At 51.8% G+C, this 15,836-nt stretch overlaps 2 protein-coding genes across 10 annotated transcripts in view; one reads left to right on the forward strand and one right to left on the reverse strand.

Annotated features, from left to right (window-relative positions):
- Positions 1–4,997, forward strand: part of ADA (adenosine deaminase) — a 30,441-nt gene extending 25,444 nt beyond the window's left edge. The window contains exons 6-12 of the mRNA XM_058562637.1: positions 526–653; positions 1,370–1,441; positions 1,525–1,626; positions 1,902–1,966; positions 3,344–3,473; positions 4,076–4,178; positions 4,656–4,997. Coding sequence (XP_058418620.1) covers positions 526–653; positions 1,370–1,441; positions 1,525–1,626; positions 1,902–1,966; positions 3,344–3,473; positions 4,076–4,178; positions 4,656–4,669 — 614 coding nt within the window. The 3' untranslated portion in view covers positions 4,670–4,997. The remainder of the gene's footprint in view (positions 1–525; positions 654–1,369; positions 1,442–1,524; positions 1,627–1,901; positions 1,967–3,343; positions 3,474–4,075; positions 4,179–4,655) is intronic.
- Positions 4,998–5,483: 486 nt separating this feature from the next.
- PKIG (cAMP-dependent protein kinase inhibitor gamma) overlaps positions 5,484–15,836 on the reverse strand; it is a 79,015-nt gene continuing 68,662 nt past the window's right edge. For 8 of the 9 annotated variants that reach the window (XM_058562645.1, XM_058562648.1, XM_058562638.1 and 5 more), the window contains 2 exons: positions 9,985–10,158; positions 5,484–6,225 (listed from right to left, as the gene is read on the reverse strand). In XM_058562645.1, the coding sequence (XP_058418628.1) occupies positions 6,146–6,225; positions 9,985–10,135 (231 nt within the window). In that variant the 5' untranslated portion in view covers positions 10,136–10,158 and the 3' untranslated portion in view covers positions 5,484–6,145. The remainder of the gene's footprint in view (positions 6,226–9,984; positions 10,159–15,836) is intronic. The other variant, XM_058562639.1, reaches the window with a different exon arrangement.

The raw sequence follows: 15,836 nt of genomic DNA on the forward strand, positions 1-15,836 counted from the left end.
ATCTGGTTCCAAAGCCTGTGACTATTCGTTCTTTTTAAACATTTCATGATAACGTTATTGGTTAAGGGTCCATAGTCCATTAGCAATACATTTAGCAACACCAGTGTGAGTTATGTTTTAGATTTAAATGTTAAACGGTATGGGCCTCCACCTCCTCATCTGCTAGGTGGGAGTAAGCCCACCTTGAGGGTTGTCGTGGGGATCAAGTGTGAGAACGCCCATGTGTCCCTTACTGAGCCCACGCCCTGACCCTGGTCCTTTTCACACTGGCATTGGCAGAGACTTGCCATGACCCTGTGTGGTAGTGGGTGGTGTTCCCGAGACGGGGAGAAACAAGGCCCTGGTCAGAGCAGTTTGCTGAGAGCCGTGTAGTTAGGCCATGGCAGTCAGGTTGGAAGACATTGGGCCCTCTGTCTTGAGCTGGCCTCGGGTGGTGGGTAGGGGTGAGTGGGTGGGCCAGCCAGCAGGAGAGCTGGAGGGATGTCTCTCCTCGATGCTGCTGACAGGTGGGCATCTCTCCTGCAGACTGGTCCCCCGAGGTGTTGGAGCTCTGTAAGAAGTACCAGCAGCAGACCGTGGTGGCCATAGACCTGGCTGGAGACGAGACCATTGAAGGAAGCAGCCTCTTCCCAGGACACGTGAAAGCCTACGAGGTGGGTCCTAAGGGGAGGAGAGGCTGGCACTGGGTGAGCTTGTCTCCACCCACAGGAGGGAGAAGTCACACAGACTGGGGAGTGTGAGGCATTCTGGGTTCCCAAGTGTGTCTTAGTTGGGTTTGGCAACTTTAGAAACTGGAAATTTGGTATAAAGACCCCACTTGGTATTGCGAGTCCTGCATTTGAGCTGTTTCTGCCTATGGTGAGCTGTGTGACCTTGCGCAAGATGGTCTCTTCTCTGGGCCTCCGTTTCATCTGCTGGGATAACAAGTTGGAGCAGACATCTCGAAGCCTGATGATGCCCTTCCCGTGAAAGGGTGCAGCATGGGGTTAAGACGGGGGCTCTGGAGTCTCACTGCCCAGGTTCAGAGCTTGGCTCCCCACTTCCCAGCTGTTTGCCCTTGGTCATGTTACTTAATTTTCCTGAGCCTCAGTGTCCCCCGCTGTAAAATAAGGATTATAATAGCTATGAATATTAGATAATATACACAAACCATTTCGTAGAGTGCCTAACACATACCTATCTAATAAATGACAGCTACCATTTACATAACAATAAGAAAATAAAAGACCAGACTTTCCCATCTTGAAGCAGGCCGGCCAGACTGTGGCCATGGTTCAAGCCTGCCCAAACTCCACACCCAAAGTGCAGTGAAGGCAGGGCCCGTGGGGGCCTCCCCGGACTGCCCGCGACCTGGCGCTTGCCCTTGCAGGAAGCTGTGAAGAGTGGCATTCACCGCACAGTCCACGCCGGGGAGGTGGGCTCCGCGGAGGCGGTGAGAGAGGTGAGGACGCTGGGCTGGCCGTGGGGCCCTTCTCCCCGCTTCCTCCCCCACCCCGTACTGGGCTCCACTCTGCTTCTCTGCAGGCTGTGGATATACTTAAGGCGGAGAGGGTGGGGCATGGCTACGACACCCTGGAGGACGAGGCCCTTTACGAGAGGCTGCGGCAGGAAAACATGCACTTTGAGGTGAGGGGGCCAGGGAGGGGGCGTTTAGAGAGGTGGAATGCCAGGAGAGGGTCCCAGGAGCTGAAGGAGCAGGGCAAGCCATGGCGGGAGTGGGCATTAGGGCAGCGAGGTGGTGGAGGAAGGGCAGGACTGCCGTTCGTGGGATTCAGCAGCAAGGCGGCCAGGGTGACCGTGGCAAGAACGGTGCCAGAGCAGGGGGCGCCAGCGCCAGGGCGTAGGGGAGGGGTTGGCATGGCCTGGGAGTGTCCGTGCCAGCCACACGCCTGCTCTCCCAGGTCTGCCCCTGGTCCAGCTACCTCACACGCGCCTGGAAGCCGGACACGGAGCACGCGGTCGTTCGGTGAGGCCTGTTTCCCGGGGCCCCTTTCAGTTTTGTACTAGGAAAGCCAAGGGTGGGAAGGAAATGCCGAGGCTAGGCCTCGGGATGCGAAATCTCTTCAAATCCTTGGGAAGCAGGCAAGGTTAAGGTGACCGACATCACCCAGCTACTAGATAATAGAGCTGGGGGCCTATAGCTCATTCAGCTATAGCAGAATGTCCTGCTACCCCAAGGGAAGCTTCCACACTCTAGATTCTGCCTCCTTGGCATGGGGAAGATGAGTCCCTCCTGCTCACATGGTCTCTGCTCCTGGGACCTATGGGCATTGCCCCGAGCACCATCTTGAAGCTTTCCCCTAGAGGGTCTGTCCCACTCTACCCTGGTCCCACCCTGCAGTCTGTCTAGGAGGCCTTGGCCCTTCTTCAGGCTGTCCTATGACTGAGCCCTGGGCGTGGCATCAGGCCTCAGGAGGGCTAAGCAGCCTTTCTCTGACACAGCATAAGGACAGCAAGAACCTGGGGTGACCATGGTCAGACCAGCACTGGTCCATCTGCCAAGCTTATGAGAAGGGAAAGAGCTCAGGCTCTGACACTCTGATTACAGGAGGTGTAAGTCCTGCTCTAGGAACGTGGAATGTGCAGTACCTCTGAGCTGTCCAAGTGGAAGTTCTTGGAGGCACATGGGGATACAGCCCATGGGCTGGAGAAAAATTCGAGTCATCTGCACAGATATGGTGGTTGAAGGAGAAGGGATGGCCTCAGGAGACAAGGGGCAAGAAGGCCTAGGCTAGAACCCAGAAGGATAGTGACACTTAAGGGACAGGCGGAAGAGACAGGTGGAAGAGAGCCAAGTGTGATGTCCAAGAAATTGATGAAAAAGGTTCTAGGAATAGTCAACAGTGGAAAATTTTGCTACCCGAGTTGAGTGAGGTATGAGCTAGGAAAGGTCCATTGGATTTAACAAGACGGTAGTTGGGGATGGAGCCAAGAACAGTTTCCATGGTGTGTCTCAAGAGCTGGGTCCCAGTGGGATTGACGATGACAGGAGTAGGGTGCAGATAACTCTCCCAGAATGTTGGCCGTGAAGGGGAAGGCTGGCTGGAGGAGGGCGTTGCTTTTGTGGCCTCCCCAAGCCCCCATTCCACCTGGCTCCTCGTCTGCCTTTGCCTGGCTCTGGCCTGGCTGGATGGGTTTGAGTCTGGAGTTGCTAGTTATGTGCTCTTGGACAAGTCACCCGCATTCTCTGGATTTGTTTCTTCCTCTGTACAATGAGGAGATCTTCCAGGTCTATCTAAGGATGCCACGAGGCTCAGAGGAGTGTGGAAGTCGGTGTACAGTGACTGTATACAGAAGAGTAAAGGGAGACTCTTCTCCCTCTCTCCCCCCGCCCTATATCCAGGTTCAAAAATGACCAGGCTAACTACTCGCTCAACACGGATGACCCACTTGTCTTCAAGTCCACCCTGGATACTGATTACCAGATGACCAAACGGGACATGGGCTTTACCGAAGAGGAGTTCAAGAGACTGGTGAGTGGGTGTGAGCCCTGTCAGCCCTGACTCTGGGCCCTGGGAGTGTGCGAGGCCTGCAAGCCCTGTCCAGGGCCTGGAACCTCTGGAGACGAGTGAGTTGGCCTCAACAGGCCAAGCCAGATGGAGAGTTAGACGCCTTCCACAGAGAAGACATCTTTGGCTGACGTCCTGACCTAGGACTAGGTTTTTTATCCTTTGCTTGGGTTGAGTACCCTCAAAGTGTCAACACTCTCCCCAGAAAGGTGTGCCCAGCTATTAAAATTTTGCACACACTTTTCAGGCCATTCACAGATCAGGCTGAGCCCTTGGTTTTAGGGGTTACCATACCCTGAGTCTGTCTGTGCAGGAGTGTCTGGCCCCACACATGCCACCCTCTCAAAGGTTTCTCCAGTTTCCTTCTATCATGAAGGGCCACTATGAGAACACAGAACCTCATGGTGTCTGCTCTGTCACTTGCTGCCGTGTGACCTTGGACAAGTCCTTCTCCCTCTGAGCTTAATTGCCCATATTTAACAAAGAGGATGGGCCATCACTAGATTGCCACGGGTTCCCTTCTGTGTTCTCTGGTTCCATGTTGTCTGCCATGCTGGCCCTTCCAGAATATCAATGCAGCAAAGTCCAGTTTCCTCCCAGAAGATGAGAAGAGGGAGCTTCTTGAGCTGCTCTATAAAGCCTATGGGATGCCATCTTCGGCCACTGCAGGTACATTCTGTCTGAGCTTCAGGGCCGTTCACTTGCCCTGGATCCAGCCTGGCTTTCTGCAGGACTCCTAGCAATATGCCCTCCCTTCCTTTCTTGGGCAGCACCCATGGATATGTGATGACTCCCTGGTTACAGGGCCCTGGCTGGTGACAGCTTCTTGTTAGATGGCTTATTTTCTGTATAATGCTGTCTAGAGGCTAAAGGGGAGACTTTCTGAAGCCTAGTACAAAAAGTCTTGGCCACTTGGGGCATCTTCATGGCCACGCAAAGCCAAGGGCAGGGAGTTGGGCCCAGGTCCCAGCTCTGTTCTGCTCCTTCCTTCCTGTGTGGCCTTGGCAAGGCATTCCTTTGCTCTAAGCCTCAGTCTCCTCATCTGTAGAAGGGGATTCTTCTCTGGTTCTGATGTTCTGTGATTTTTTTTTTCACATCCTGGGTGCTACCAGTTGCCTAATCTTTCTGCTTCTCTGATCTGGCAAGCCGGGAAGAACTGAAGACGTCATGGCTGCCTCTCCGTGCCCTTACCCCGTGGATGGAGTCTTCACAACTCTGTGGGGTCAAGCGACACTCTTACCTGTACTCCTTCCGGGAAGACTATGATTTCCATACTCAGCTACCGATGCTCTTGAAGGCTGTGTCCCTGTCTCTCTACACACGCATACCTCGGCACGGCCACACCTCTCCTCTGATTCTGTGCCCAGCTCAGGGCCAGGGCCTAGATAACTCTGAAACTCTCCTCCTATGGTGACTCATGGCTGGAAGTCTGGTGCTCAATAAAGAAGCCACTGTCTGGTGTCGTGTAGCACATGGTGTGAGGTGCTGTGGTCCTGGGTGAAGTGAGACTAGAGGGAGCCTTGGGGACTCCCAGACTTGGGCAGCCCGCCTGATGGCAGGGCCCCGAGAGCCCCGTGAGGACTGTGACTGGGAGGCCAGAGCTTTCACTGCTGGGGGCTAAGAGGGGCCTACAGCCTCCCCTCCCTCCAGAAGAAATAAGCCTTCTCTTGAAAGTGGTCAGCTTAAATGTTCCCTGAACTCTTAGCCCCTCCTACTCTAAGTTTTAAGGGGAAAACCTTCCTTTTGGGTTCCTGAAGCTGTGGACTGGGGTGAGGGGGGGAGATGGAAGATTCATCAGACACTGGGCCCTAAGGAGTGGCGCCAACCTCTGCGGAACACCAGCATCTTCTCAGGTACTTCATTCCATGGACGCCTGGGGCAGCAATGCGTCCCAGCTAACTGTGGACTTGGGGAAAACAAGGCCCAGCCCCTGGTGTGCTGTTTAAAGGAGAAATCATCATCTTAAACCAGTCACACAAATCATCAGCATTTATTTCCTGGGTCCTAGGTGTCACTTATCTTGGTAGAAAGGGCAAAGAGTTGATAGTTTTGAGCACAAAATCCCTTCCCTAAAAATGATCTGTGAAGCTCCATGAGGGAACCTCAGAGCTGCATAGATGGTCAAAGAGTTTAGCTTACCATGGTTTCCAAAAAAAAAAGTGAATTGTCAGCTCCCTCTCTGCTGAAAAAAAGTTTAAAGTTTTTAAAAAGTTTAAAAGTGTTTTTTAAAAAAAGGATAAGAAGGTCTTGACCCAGACGGTTAGGGTTGAAGAGGGGGCAGAGCTGGGACGTGGTCCCTGCCCAGGACGCCTGTGAGAGGAGCGTTCTCGGGTGGGCTGCTTACCCAGGTGGGCAGGGCCCAGCCCCTGAGTCCCCGTGCCCGCTGAATAAAGAACAGCCTGTGGTTACCGTCTTGAAAGTGTATCAGGCCATGGTGAGGAGATGGTGGAGCGTGGAGCCTGTGGGTGCGGGCAGAGGGCCTTCCCAGGGTAGGGGCCACAACGGCCCCGGGAGTGCCTTTCAGTCTGGGCTGGTTTGCCGGGGACACAGAGCTCAGAGAAGAGGCTGCCGGGCCAGTGCCAGGGCTCCCCATCCGCAGCAGGTGTCTCGTCCAGCTTCCCTGGGCAAGGTCAGACTCAAGACGAGGTGGTCCCGTCGCTGCTCGCAGGCTGGTTGCTAGCTTCCTTGTCTGGGGCGCCCGCCTCTGCCTGTCCTTCTGGAGAGGAGAGGAAGAGGAGCATGTACACAAACATAAAGCATAGAAGGAGGTCTGGAAGGGCCCAGCCAAAGTGGTAACGGTGGATAAGCCTGGGGGAACTGGACTGTGTTGGTGGTAGCCAAAGGGAACCTTAGTCTTGTCTGTAACATTTTAATTCTTACAAAGAAAATGCATGCGGTATTACTAGTATGATTGAAGTCAACTAAAGGCCAGGATGGAGCTAAAGGCATCAGGCGAAGGGTCAGGACATTTGTGCAGGTTCTCCAGAGGTGGAGGGAAATGAAGGCCCAGCATGTAACAGGTGCTCAGCGAACGGAAGTTGTCCTTATAAGACAGAAAAGGGCATCCAACTAGGCCAGCTCAGGAGAGTACCAGGGTGTGGCCTGCATCAGGAGCTGGGAAGGAGGCCGTGGCTGTTTCACTGTGCTGTGTCCCGGCCAGTCCAGCCACTCCCTAGAGGGCTTCTGCCTCTGCAGCCCTAGGCTAAGCCCTTCACATGCACCCCCCTGCACCGAGCTCCATGCGGTCCACACAGCAACCTGGAGGGGTGACCAGGTGCATGACACAGCATGGAGGAGAAAACTGAGGCTCAGAGAGGTGAACTGATTTGCCTGAGATCAAGTGGTGGAGGGAGCCAGTGTCCCTGCCACTAAACATAACTTCTGCCCATGAAGGAGCACTCCTTAGAGGGCTGCCATCGACAGGGCCTCACCTGGCCTCACAGCCGTCCTGGGCAGTGGGTGTTGGTGGTAGTGAGTGATGCAGGCAGAACGCGGACGCCCACCCCAAGGCTCCTTCCTCTCCTGGTTTGGTGCCTGTAGCAAAGGCTCAGTCCTAGAGGGTCCTTCTGGCCCTCCAGAAGCCTGACAAACCAGACTGCACTTCGGGCACATTTCCCAGCTTCTGATGCCCTATGTGGCCCTGAGCCTCCGGCCCTGACCAGCAGGAACCTTCTCGTCAGATTCCCCAGTAATCTGCTCTGCCATTTCCTTCCTGTGGGACCTTGGGGAGGCATTTAATCTCTCTCAGCCTCCGCTTCCTGATCTATGAAGGAAGGATGGTTACACCTCTGCCTGTACTTGGTCCTCTGGTACGTGGGAATGGCTCAGCCAGGGGAATTGCTTCCTCTGTGCCAGTCCCAGCTCCCTCCTGGCCTGGAGCACTTTCCCCTCCAACCAGCACCCTGGTGACTCCCATGGGGCAAGTTTCTGAGCATGATCCCAGAAGGTTTCATGGTCACACACTGCTGGGCAGTGCACTCATATTTCTTCCCACCGTGCCTGTTGTTTATCTCTATCAGACAAAGGAAGGAAACATTTGTTCTCCCCACAGAAGGAACTATCCGGAAAGACACAGGTTTGCACACGACATGCTCGGGGAGTGCTAACGAGCATGACCAGGCCACAGCCCTGGAGGCTGGGCGGCCAAGCCTTTGGGACAGGCCAAGGCTGGGGCCCCCCTTCCCTTGCCCTGGCTGTGCATCAGTTTCCTGAGAGCTTTCAGCATACAGAGCCTCCAGGGCCCCATCCCGGGCCTGCAGGATCAGAATCTCTCTATTTCTGCTCCCTCGGTGAGTCTGTGGGACTGAGCACGGCCCACACCTGCCTGTGCAAACTGCTCACTGCGGGGCCTGCTGGAAGGCTCCTCAGCCTGTCACTCCACCACGAGTACTTTACTTCCTCGCAGCGAGCACTGTTCCTTCCTCAGGTCCCCTTTTTAAATGTCACCCTGGCAGGCAAATGTCACTCACCCAGAGGACCCAAACACTTTAGGGATTTCAAATCGGATGGGGGAAAAGGGTATGAGAGGGGCCTGGGTACACAGACGGGCGGCCACCACTGCTGAGGTGGAGGGAGATAGAAAGCAGTCTACCAGAGCTGCAGGTACAGACAGAGAAGCTCTGAGAGCGAGCCCCCTGGCAGCACGCCCAGGTGGCAGCTGGGCACCCTGGTCATTCAGTCAGTCCCTGAACAGCCATTGATGAGGCACCTCTATCACGTGCCCAATGCCACCAGGCACTGAGGGCACAAGACAGACCCTCGCGGGAGAAGCTCACAGCCCGGAGGAGGGGCGTTGTGTTAACTGGGATTCTTGAGGCGGCCAGAAGAGGCACCACTCCGCGCCTGAGAAGGGGGATACAGTCAGGGAAGGCCTCTCAGCAGAGCAGTCTGGGTCTCCAAGAATGAGGGGAAGTGAGCCAGGCGGGGCAGGGAGGGGGGTGTGGACAGGAAGAACTGGACAGAGAGAGCAGTGTGTGACGGCCCATCGGGGGCTTTTGAGAAATCAAAGTACTTTACTCTGGGTGGATCAGAGGCACCAGGGGAGAAAAACAAGAGGGGAAGTGAGCAGGGTGAGACTCTGTGGAGGCTCATGTGCCTGGGTGAGGAGTTTGGGGGCCACACGACAAGGGAGCGCTGACAGACCACTCGAGCGTGAGCAAGGAAGGCGTGGGGGTGGGGTTCCTCGGGCAGAGTGTCAGGGGCAGCCATGTTCTTGTTCTATGTTAACTTGCTGCGTGACCCTGAGCAGGCCACCCAACTTCTCTGGGCCTGTCTGTCCATCTATAACAGAGGGTTGGGCCATGCCACTACCAAGTCTTCTCTGTTCTGTACTCATAGGTCATTTCTGGCCAGCAAGGGCCAGGGGCTCTGGACTGCGGGGCTACACAGGGAAAAACAGGGTTGTGGCCCTCTTAAGGACAGCCTCAGTGGGGCTGTAAGACAGGGAGGAGACGGCGGTAGCCAGCGTGGGGGAACCTGGGCAGGCTCCCAGGGGAAGGTCCCAGGGCTGACCAGTCGAGTGAGCTGAGCACAGTCCGCTGGAAGGACAGAGGGAGGGGAGAAGGGAGGAGGGCCATCCCGGGCAACACGTGAGGCGGCAGATGCTATTTCCGCCATTCATTCATTCATTCACTCATTCAGTCTGTGGTTTCCAAGCACGTGCTATGCACCAGCAGAACAGAAGGCCCCTGCTCTCCTGGAGCTCATATTTAAACACACGAGACCTTGTCAGAGAGTGAGGAGGGCCATGGGACTGGGGAGGGACGGTTTAGCCATCAGGGAAGCCCCTCTGAGCACCTGTAGGAGCTTGGCTGGAGAGTGAGGCGGCAGCAGCCACAGGACTTGGGGGGAATGTTTTAGCAGAGGAAAGATGTGTTTAACAGAGCAAAGGCGGGTGTGGTTGGAGGGCAGAAGGTGAGGGGAGAGTGGTATCCGGTGAGACCCCAGAGGCAGGCAGGGCCCAGTCACTCAGCAGGGCACTGCAACAAGTTTAGCTTCACTCTGCATGTGATGGGGGATTTTGGGGGCAGAAGCCTGATGGGATAGGACAGTTTAGAGGAATCCAGCTGGCTGTTGTATAGAGCAATATAGGAGGGGTGGGACTGGTGTGGGGGGCCGGGGAAGTGGCTTCTCCAGTCGGCCAGGGATGGGCTGTGAGTGGCCTGAGCCCAGTGGTGGCTGTGGGGATGCGGAGACGTGGAGGGAGCTGGGAGGTACCTTGGAGGAGAACTGACGGGACTTGTGGATGGATGGAGGTGAGGAGAAAGGGAAGAGCCCAGGATGCCCGGCCAGAGGGTCCTTCCAGCCTGAGACACTGGCACCCTCCAGCGTAGAGACTGGCTGGACTCTTCGCCACTGCTCATGGGACTAGGGCCTGATTTAAATGCCGTTTCTTCTCTGAGAGTGAGCAGGCAGTCTAGGAGCCCAGAAGAGGGTCTCCCCCAGGCAGGAGTGCTCGAGACCCGTGGGTTCTGACCTGCCCCCTCGATTGCCAGCTCGCCCATGTCTCCAGCCAGCTTCCTCACGCTCACAGCCTCAGAGTCTCCCTGGATGTCAGGGACCGCGTTCCGACGGCCCGTCCGGTCACAGGAGATGAAGTCCGAGTAGGAGGACTCAACCTCCATCATGCCTGGTGCATCGCTCTTCAGGCCTGTGGGGACAGGACGGGAGGGCAGAGGTGAGTCAGGTGCATTCTGCAGAGAAGACTCAGCTCTGGTCCCCAGCACTGATGTCTTTTGAAAAAATGACAGGTACTGCCTTGATCACTGAAGACAAAACAGAAAGCACAGAAAAGTACAAAGAACAAAATAAGTCACCAGTAATTTCACACCCAGGAAACCAGCATCAACATTGTAAAGAAGATCCTTTGTCTTTTCTCTAAGTAAATTTATTGATAAATATCTGCTTATCAATATCCTGTGCCACGCACTGGCTTAGATGCTGCAAATGCAGCAAAGAACAAGTCAGCGGTGGTCCCTGCCCTCAGGGGGCTTACAGTCTACTGGGGGCAGCATCCGAGTACCTAATACCTCAGTAATTACCATGGTGCTCAGGGCCTCCAGGGAGAAGGCAGGGCGCAGAGTGACTACCCAGGCCTGACCAAGGCGGGGGAGTCAGGAAGTGACGTTTTAGCTGAGCTCTAAGGAAGAATAGGCATTATCTGGACAAGTAGAGGAAGAGCATTACAGAGAGGGGAATAGCATGTGTGAAGGCTCTGAGGAGGGAAGGGCTTGGTGGGATGAAGAAATGAAAGAGCCGGCAGGCTGGGGTATGGTGGGAGAGGGGCAGTGACACTCAGGATGCTGCTGAGCTGGGCAGGGGCCAGATCACATCTGTAACTTGGTCCTGAGGGCTAGGTTAGGCCAGGTCATGAACGATCAGATCTGCATTTTCAAAGATGACTCTGGCATCTGGGTCAAGCAGGGCCCAGAAGAGAGCAAGTTAGGGAGCTCCTGCAGAAATTCAAGTGCAAGAAGATGGTGGGTGGAGGAAGGAGGTGGTGATGGGGGTCAGACAGATTCTAGATTAATTTGGAGGACAAATGCACAGGACTTGGTATTTGATGCAAAAGTGACCTTTCTGACATGAATAAGTAGGTGGACAGAAGTGTGGTTTATAAGATGGGGAGTAACAGAGGAAGAATATTTTGAGGACTGACAGTGGGGTGAAGATTAAGAGTTCTGTCTCACCATGTTAACTCTGAGATGCCTGTGAGCCCTCCAAGGGGAAAGGTGGAGTAGGTACATGGAGATATGGGGCGGGAGCTCAGACGAGAGATGGGGGACGGCACGGGAAGGAAAGGTAGGAAATTAGGAGTTATTGCTACAGAGATGGTGGTTAACAGCCCTGGCAGTTTATAATACAAGCTAGAGAGAAAAGAGAACTATACATATAAAGACAAGCCATATACATAAAAAAATTATTTGGGGATCATACTACACATTGTATTTTATAGCCTGCTCTTTGGAACATTCTAGAACATGTCATTAAAGTTCCCTCTAGATGATTTTGTATATGTGTACTTGGATGTACCATAATTTATTTGGCCAGTCCCCTAGAAATGAACATGGAGACATTTTCCAGTTTCCCCCATTATAGCAGCACTGGGTCTTGATGTAAATCTTTGTGCCTATCTCTTGTTACTTCCTTAGAGTACGTTCCTAGGAGCAGAACTGCTGGGCTAAAGGGAAGGGTGAAATAATTTTTATACACGTTGTTTGACACGTTTCCAAGTTGCCTTCCTGAATGCCACAGTGGTATTTATGATGACAAAAAATTAAGGGGAAAAAACGTAGAAATTTAGTACTGTTCCTCTTTATATTCCCACCAGCAGCACATGAGATTGTCTCTTTATCTGCAGCCTTGCCAACAATACGTATTGCTATAAAAAAGGCTCATCTGCCAGGGGGACACTAGTATGTCTCATTGAGCACCTATGATTTCTTGAAGGCAATCAAATCACGCAGTCACCGCAGAGACTCTGGCTATGTGGCAGACCCTGAGTTAGGAAGTGGGGGGTGGTCTAAGCCACTGGCCTGACTGTAGGTGCTCACAGTCCTCCAAGTGGGGTGGGCCCAGCAAACCCCTGCTCTAGACACACTCAGGCCAATGCCTATGCTCTCTACAGGGTGAGGATATGTACTGCATGTGGTCGGTAACAGCAAGCTGTAGGGAGCCACCCAAATGTCCCTTGGGAGGCTGGGCATTACAAGAATTATTAAGTATTCGTAAAGAAATGCACTAGATGGACCTGTACAGACACAGCAAAATGTAGGTTGCAAAACCACACCTAAAATAAAACCCAGTTTCTGTGGGGAAAGATGGCAGATACAAGAAAAAACCTTGTCAAGGTTCTTCGTGATTAAGGGGAACTTACTTTCAATTAGACTATCTTTTTGTAATAAGCCCAAGTTATTGTGTAATGCTTTCAGAAAGTGACTGACATTGGCAGGGAGTGCTGGAAAGCACCCAGGGTGGGGCTCAGTCAGTGAGAGTTGGAGAGAGAGAGAGAGTGTTTGTGTGAGGGGGGCTGGGCTGAGTCAGTGAGTGGTGTGTGGGTGCATGTGCCTGTGTGTAAGGGGGGACTGGGTGTGTGTGTGTGCATGCGTGTAAGGGGAGGCTGGCCAGTATAGAAGGCTGCGCCCACATCTCCCCACAATACCCAGCACAGAAGAGACACCAAGAGAATAATTTGGGGGCACTCAAAGATCAGAGAGAGAAGACAAGGTGGTGTCCTGCAGCAGAAAGAGAAAAGGAGGAAAGACATGACCTTGTGTTTTGAACCTGGCTCTGCCACGAGGCCACAAGCAAGACTGCCCCTCTCAGGTTCTTCAGGAGTTACCTGACCTGTAAAATAAAGGCAGGGCCAGAATTCTGTCTGAGGCAATCCCCCAAGCTCCAGCAGAGGGCGCGCCCAGCCTATCTTCTCTTGGCTGCCTGCAGAGAAAGATGTTGCCCTAGTTGTGCTCTGGCTCCTTCTCAGCAAAAACCCGAATTCCCAGAAGTTCCAGAGGTGGCTCCTTCTGCTGGTCACAGAAGTTGCACTCCTGCAATCTCCCTCTGGGGCAATTGCTCAAAGCTTCAGAACAGAGGAATGGCCTATTGCAATAATCACATATTGCAATAATCACACAGAATAAAAATTATCACCACAATCCCAACAATAAAAGTAAAGGTAGGGGCGCAATAGTAAAGCCCAGTGGCGCAAGCGGCTAAGTGCGCGTGCTCCGCTGCAGCGGCCCAGGGTTCGCCGGTTCAGATCCAGGGCGCGCACCGACACACTGCTTGGCAAGCTATGCTGTGGCGGCGTCTCATATAAAGTGGAGGAAGATGGGCACGGATGTTAGCCCAGGGCCAGTCCTCCTCAGCAAAAAAAGAGGATTGGCAGATGTTAGCTCAGGGCTGATCTTCCTCACACACACACACACAAAAAATAGTAAAGGTAACATTTACCAAGTGCTTACCTGTTTTCCGTACCTCATTTACTTAATTGCCACAACAGCCCTTTGAGCTCAGTGAGGTGAGTTTATGGCCGTGACTCAGAAAGGTCTCAGGCGGACTCCTGGGCTTCTTGGCCCAGAGTCATCCTCCCCACTACACCCACTGTGGCCAACGGGAAGGAACAGACCTGGGCAGGCCACACGGTCTCCCTAAGCCCTGTCTCTTCGGCTCCTGTCCTCCAACGAGAATGTCGGCTCCATGAGATCAGGGATTTGTGACTGGACTTGCACCAGGCCAGACCGAAAGGCCTCATCCTGGCAGCTGAGCCCACAGGCTCCAGCCTCGTTGAATTAATTTGAATCTGTCTGTCTGTCTATCTTCCTCCCTCGCCTGCTATCTGTGGGGATGATAAAGCACCTCCTTCTCAGACTGCTGAGATGGACCTCTGTACACCATCAACTACCAGGCTGATGCTCGTCTGCCAACTCTAGGATCTGACACCGTGGGATGGATTACAGGCTCCATCTAAAAGGCCAGCTTCCCGCTGGAACAGACACCCTAGGCTCCCACCCTTCCCGTCTGACCTTACGAGCTGCCCAGTGCAGGAAGCTGACCCTACTGGCTCAGAGAGGAAAGTGTGCCAAGCTCAGAGCCCAATCCTGGGCCAAGGCGCTCTGGCTGCCCCGGCCCCACCCCCGAGAGAAAAGCGATTCCAAAGACGGGTCTTGTCTGGGGAGCTCTTGGACCTACACTGCAATCGCAAAATTTCATTTTTCTTCAACATCTGTATCCTTCCCTCACTCTCTGCTCTTTAAAGTCAACAGCAAATGGGGAAATGAAAGAATCCTCACAGTTAGAAACTGCGTCAGAAAATGGTCGTTAATGAGAGTATAAACTGCCAGGACCTCTCTGGAGAGGACTTGACAAGACGCATCAAGAAACCTCAACGTTTTTCATATCCCTGAGCCACTAAGTCAGTTTATAATAATTTATTCTAAAACAATAATCCAAGTTGTGCATGAAAATAAATGTACAAAGATGTTCAACATAGTATTATTTATAATATTATTATAATGTTAATATTTATAATATATATTCTATTATATTATTTATAATAGTAAAAAAGACACCAAAATGAGCTCCTAAATGGACAACAGAGAAATATATACATATTTAATTTATATTAAAATGAAATACCATTCAGGCATCAAAATGTTTATGAATATTTTTAAAAGACATGGGAAAATGTTCACGTATTGTTAAATGAAGAAGAATCTCAGTGATGTAATCACATATATTAATATTATTTGAGTGACTTTTAAATTGTTTTTTTTACAGTGAAACATCCACTTTCTTTTAAAATTATTTCATTTTTCCACATGTGTGCCTGTGGTATAAAACTCAAAAGGTACAAAAGGAAAAAGAGTAAGCTCGGTGGCCTCCCTCTCACCGATACCCTCCCCTCCCCAAGGCAGGGACGTCATGTGTTTCCTCCAGAGAGAGTCTGCAATACAGTCACGCGTCACTTCATGACAGGGATACATTCTGAGAAATGCGTCGTCAGGTGATTCTGTCCCTGTATGAACATCATAGAGTGTACTTACACAAACCTAGATGGTATAGCCTACTACACATAGGCTACGTGGTGCTGACCTTACAGGACCACCATCATATACGCGGTCCATCACTGGCTGAAACATCGTTATGCGGTACATGACTGTATATATATCCCCTCCCTTGCTCCCTCCCTCCCTTTCCTTTTTCTCTTTTTTTAAATAAAAATTTTCGTTTAAAGCAGATGTTTTCCATCTTGCTTTTTTTTTCATTTAAAAGTATATCCTGGAAACAATTCCAGATCACCCTGAGGCCACTGCTGCACTGATTATATCAAAACACTAGAAATAAACCCAAAGTCTTTATAGAACTAAATCTTTAAAATAAATTTATTGGCTGCATGCTACTCTGTTGTCTCACTGCTGTAAACTGATTTAATTATTTCCCTATTGATGGACTTTGGGGTTGTTTCCATAAAAGTAGAATTGCCACATTAAAAGACTTGTGAATTTTTTTATTGTAACAGATATTGCCACATTCTCCTCCACAGAGGTTATTTAATTCCCATTGGACATATATGAGGAGCACTTTGTTCTACTATATTCTTATCAACACTGTCTTTTTTTTTTTTTCCTATTCAAAAGGTAAAAACAGTATCTGATTATTTTAGTTTGTATTGCTCTTGCAAGTGAAGTTGAGTATCTTTCCATGTGTATTTCCTTTTCTGTGCAATTTGTTCAAATCCCTTCACCCATTTTTCTATCAGATTGTAGTTCTTTTTCTTATTGATTTGTTGGAGTTCTTTATATATTAAGGAAATTAGTCTTTTGCCTT

Source organism: Diceros bicornis, chromosome 19, assembly GCF_020826845.1.
Source record: "Diceros bicornis minor isolate mBicDic1 chromosome 19, mDicBic1.mat.cur, whole genome shotgun sequence".
NCBI lineage: Eukaryota > Metazoa > Chordata > Mammalia > Perissodactyla > Rhinocerotidae > Diceros > Diceros bicornis.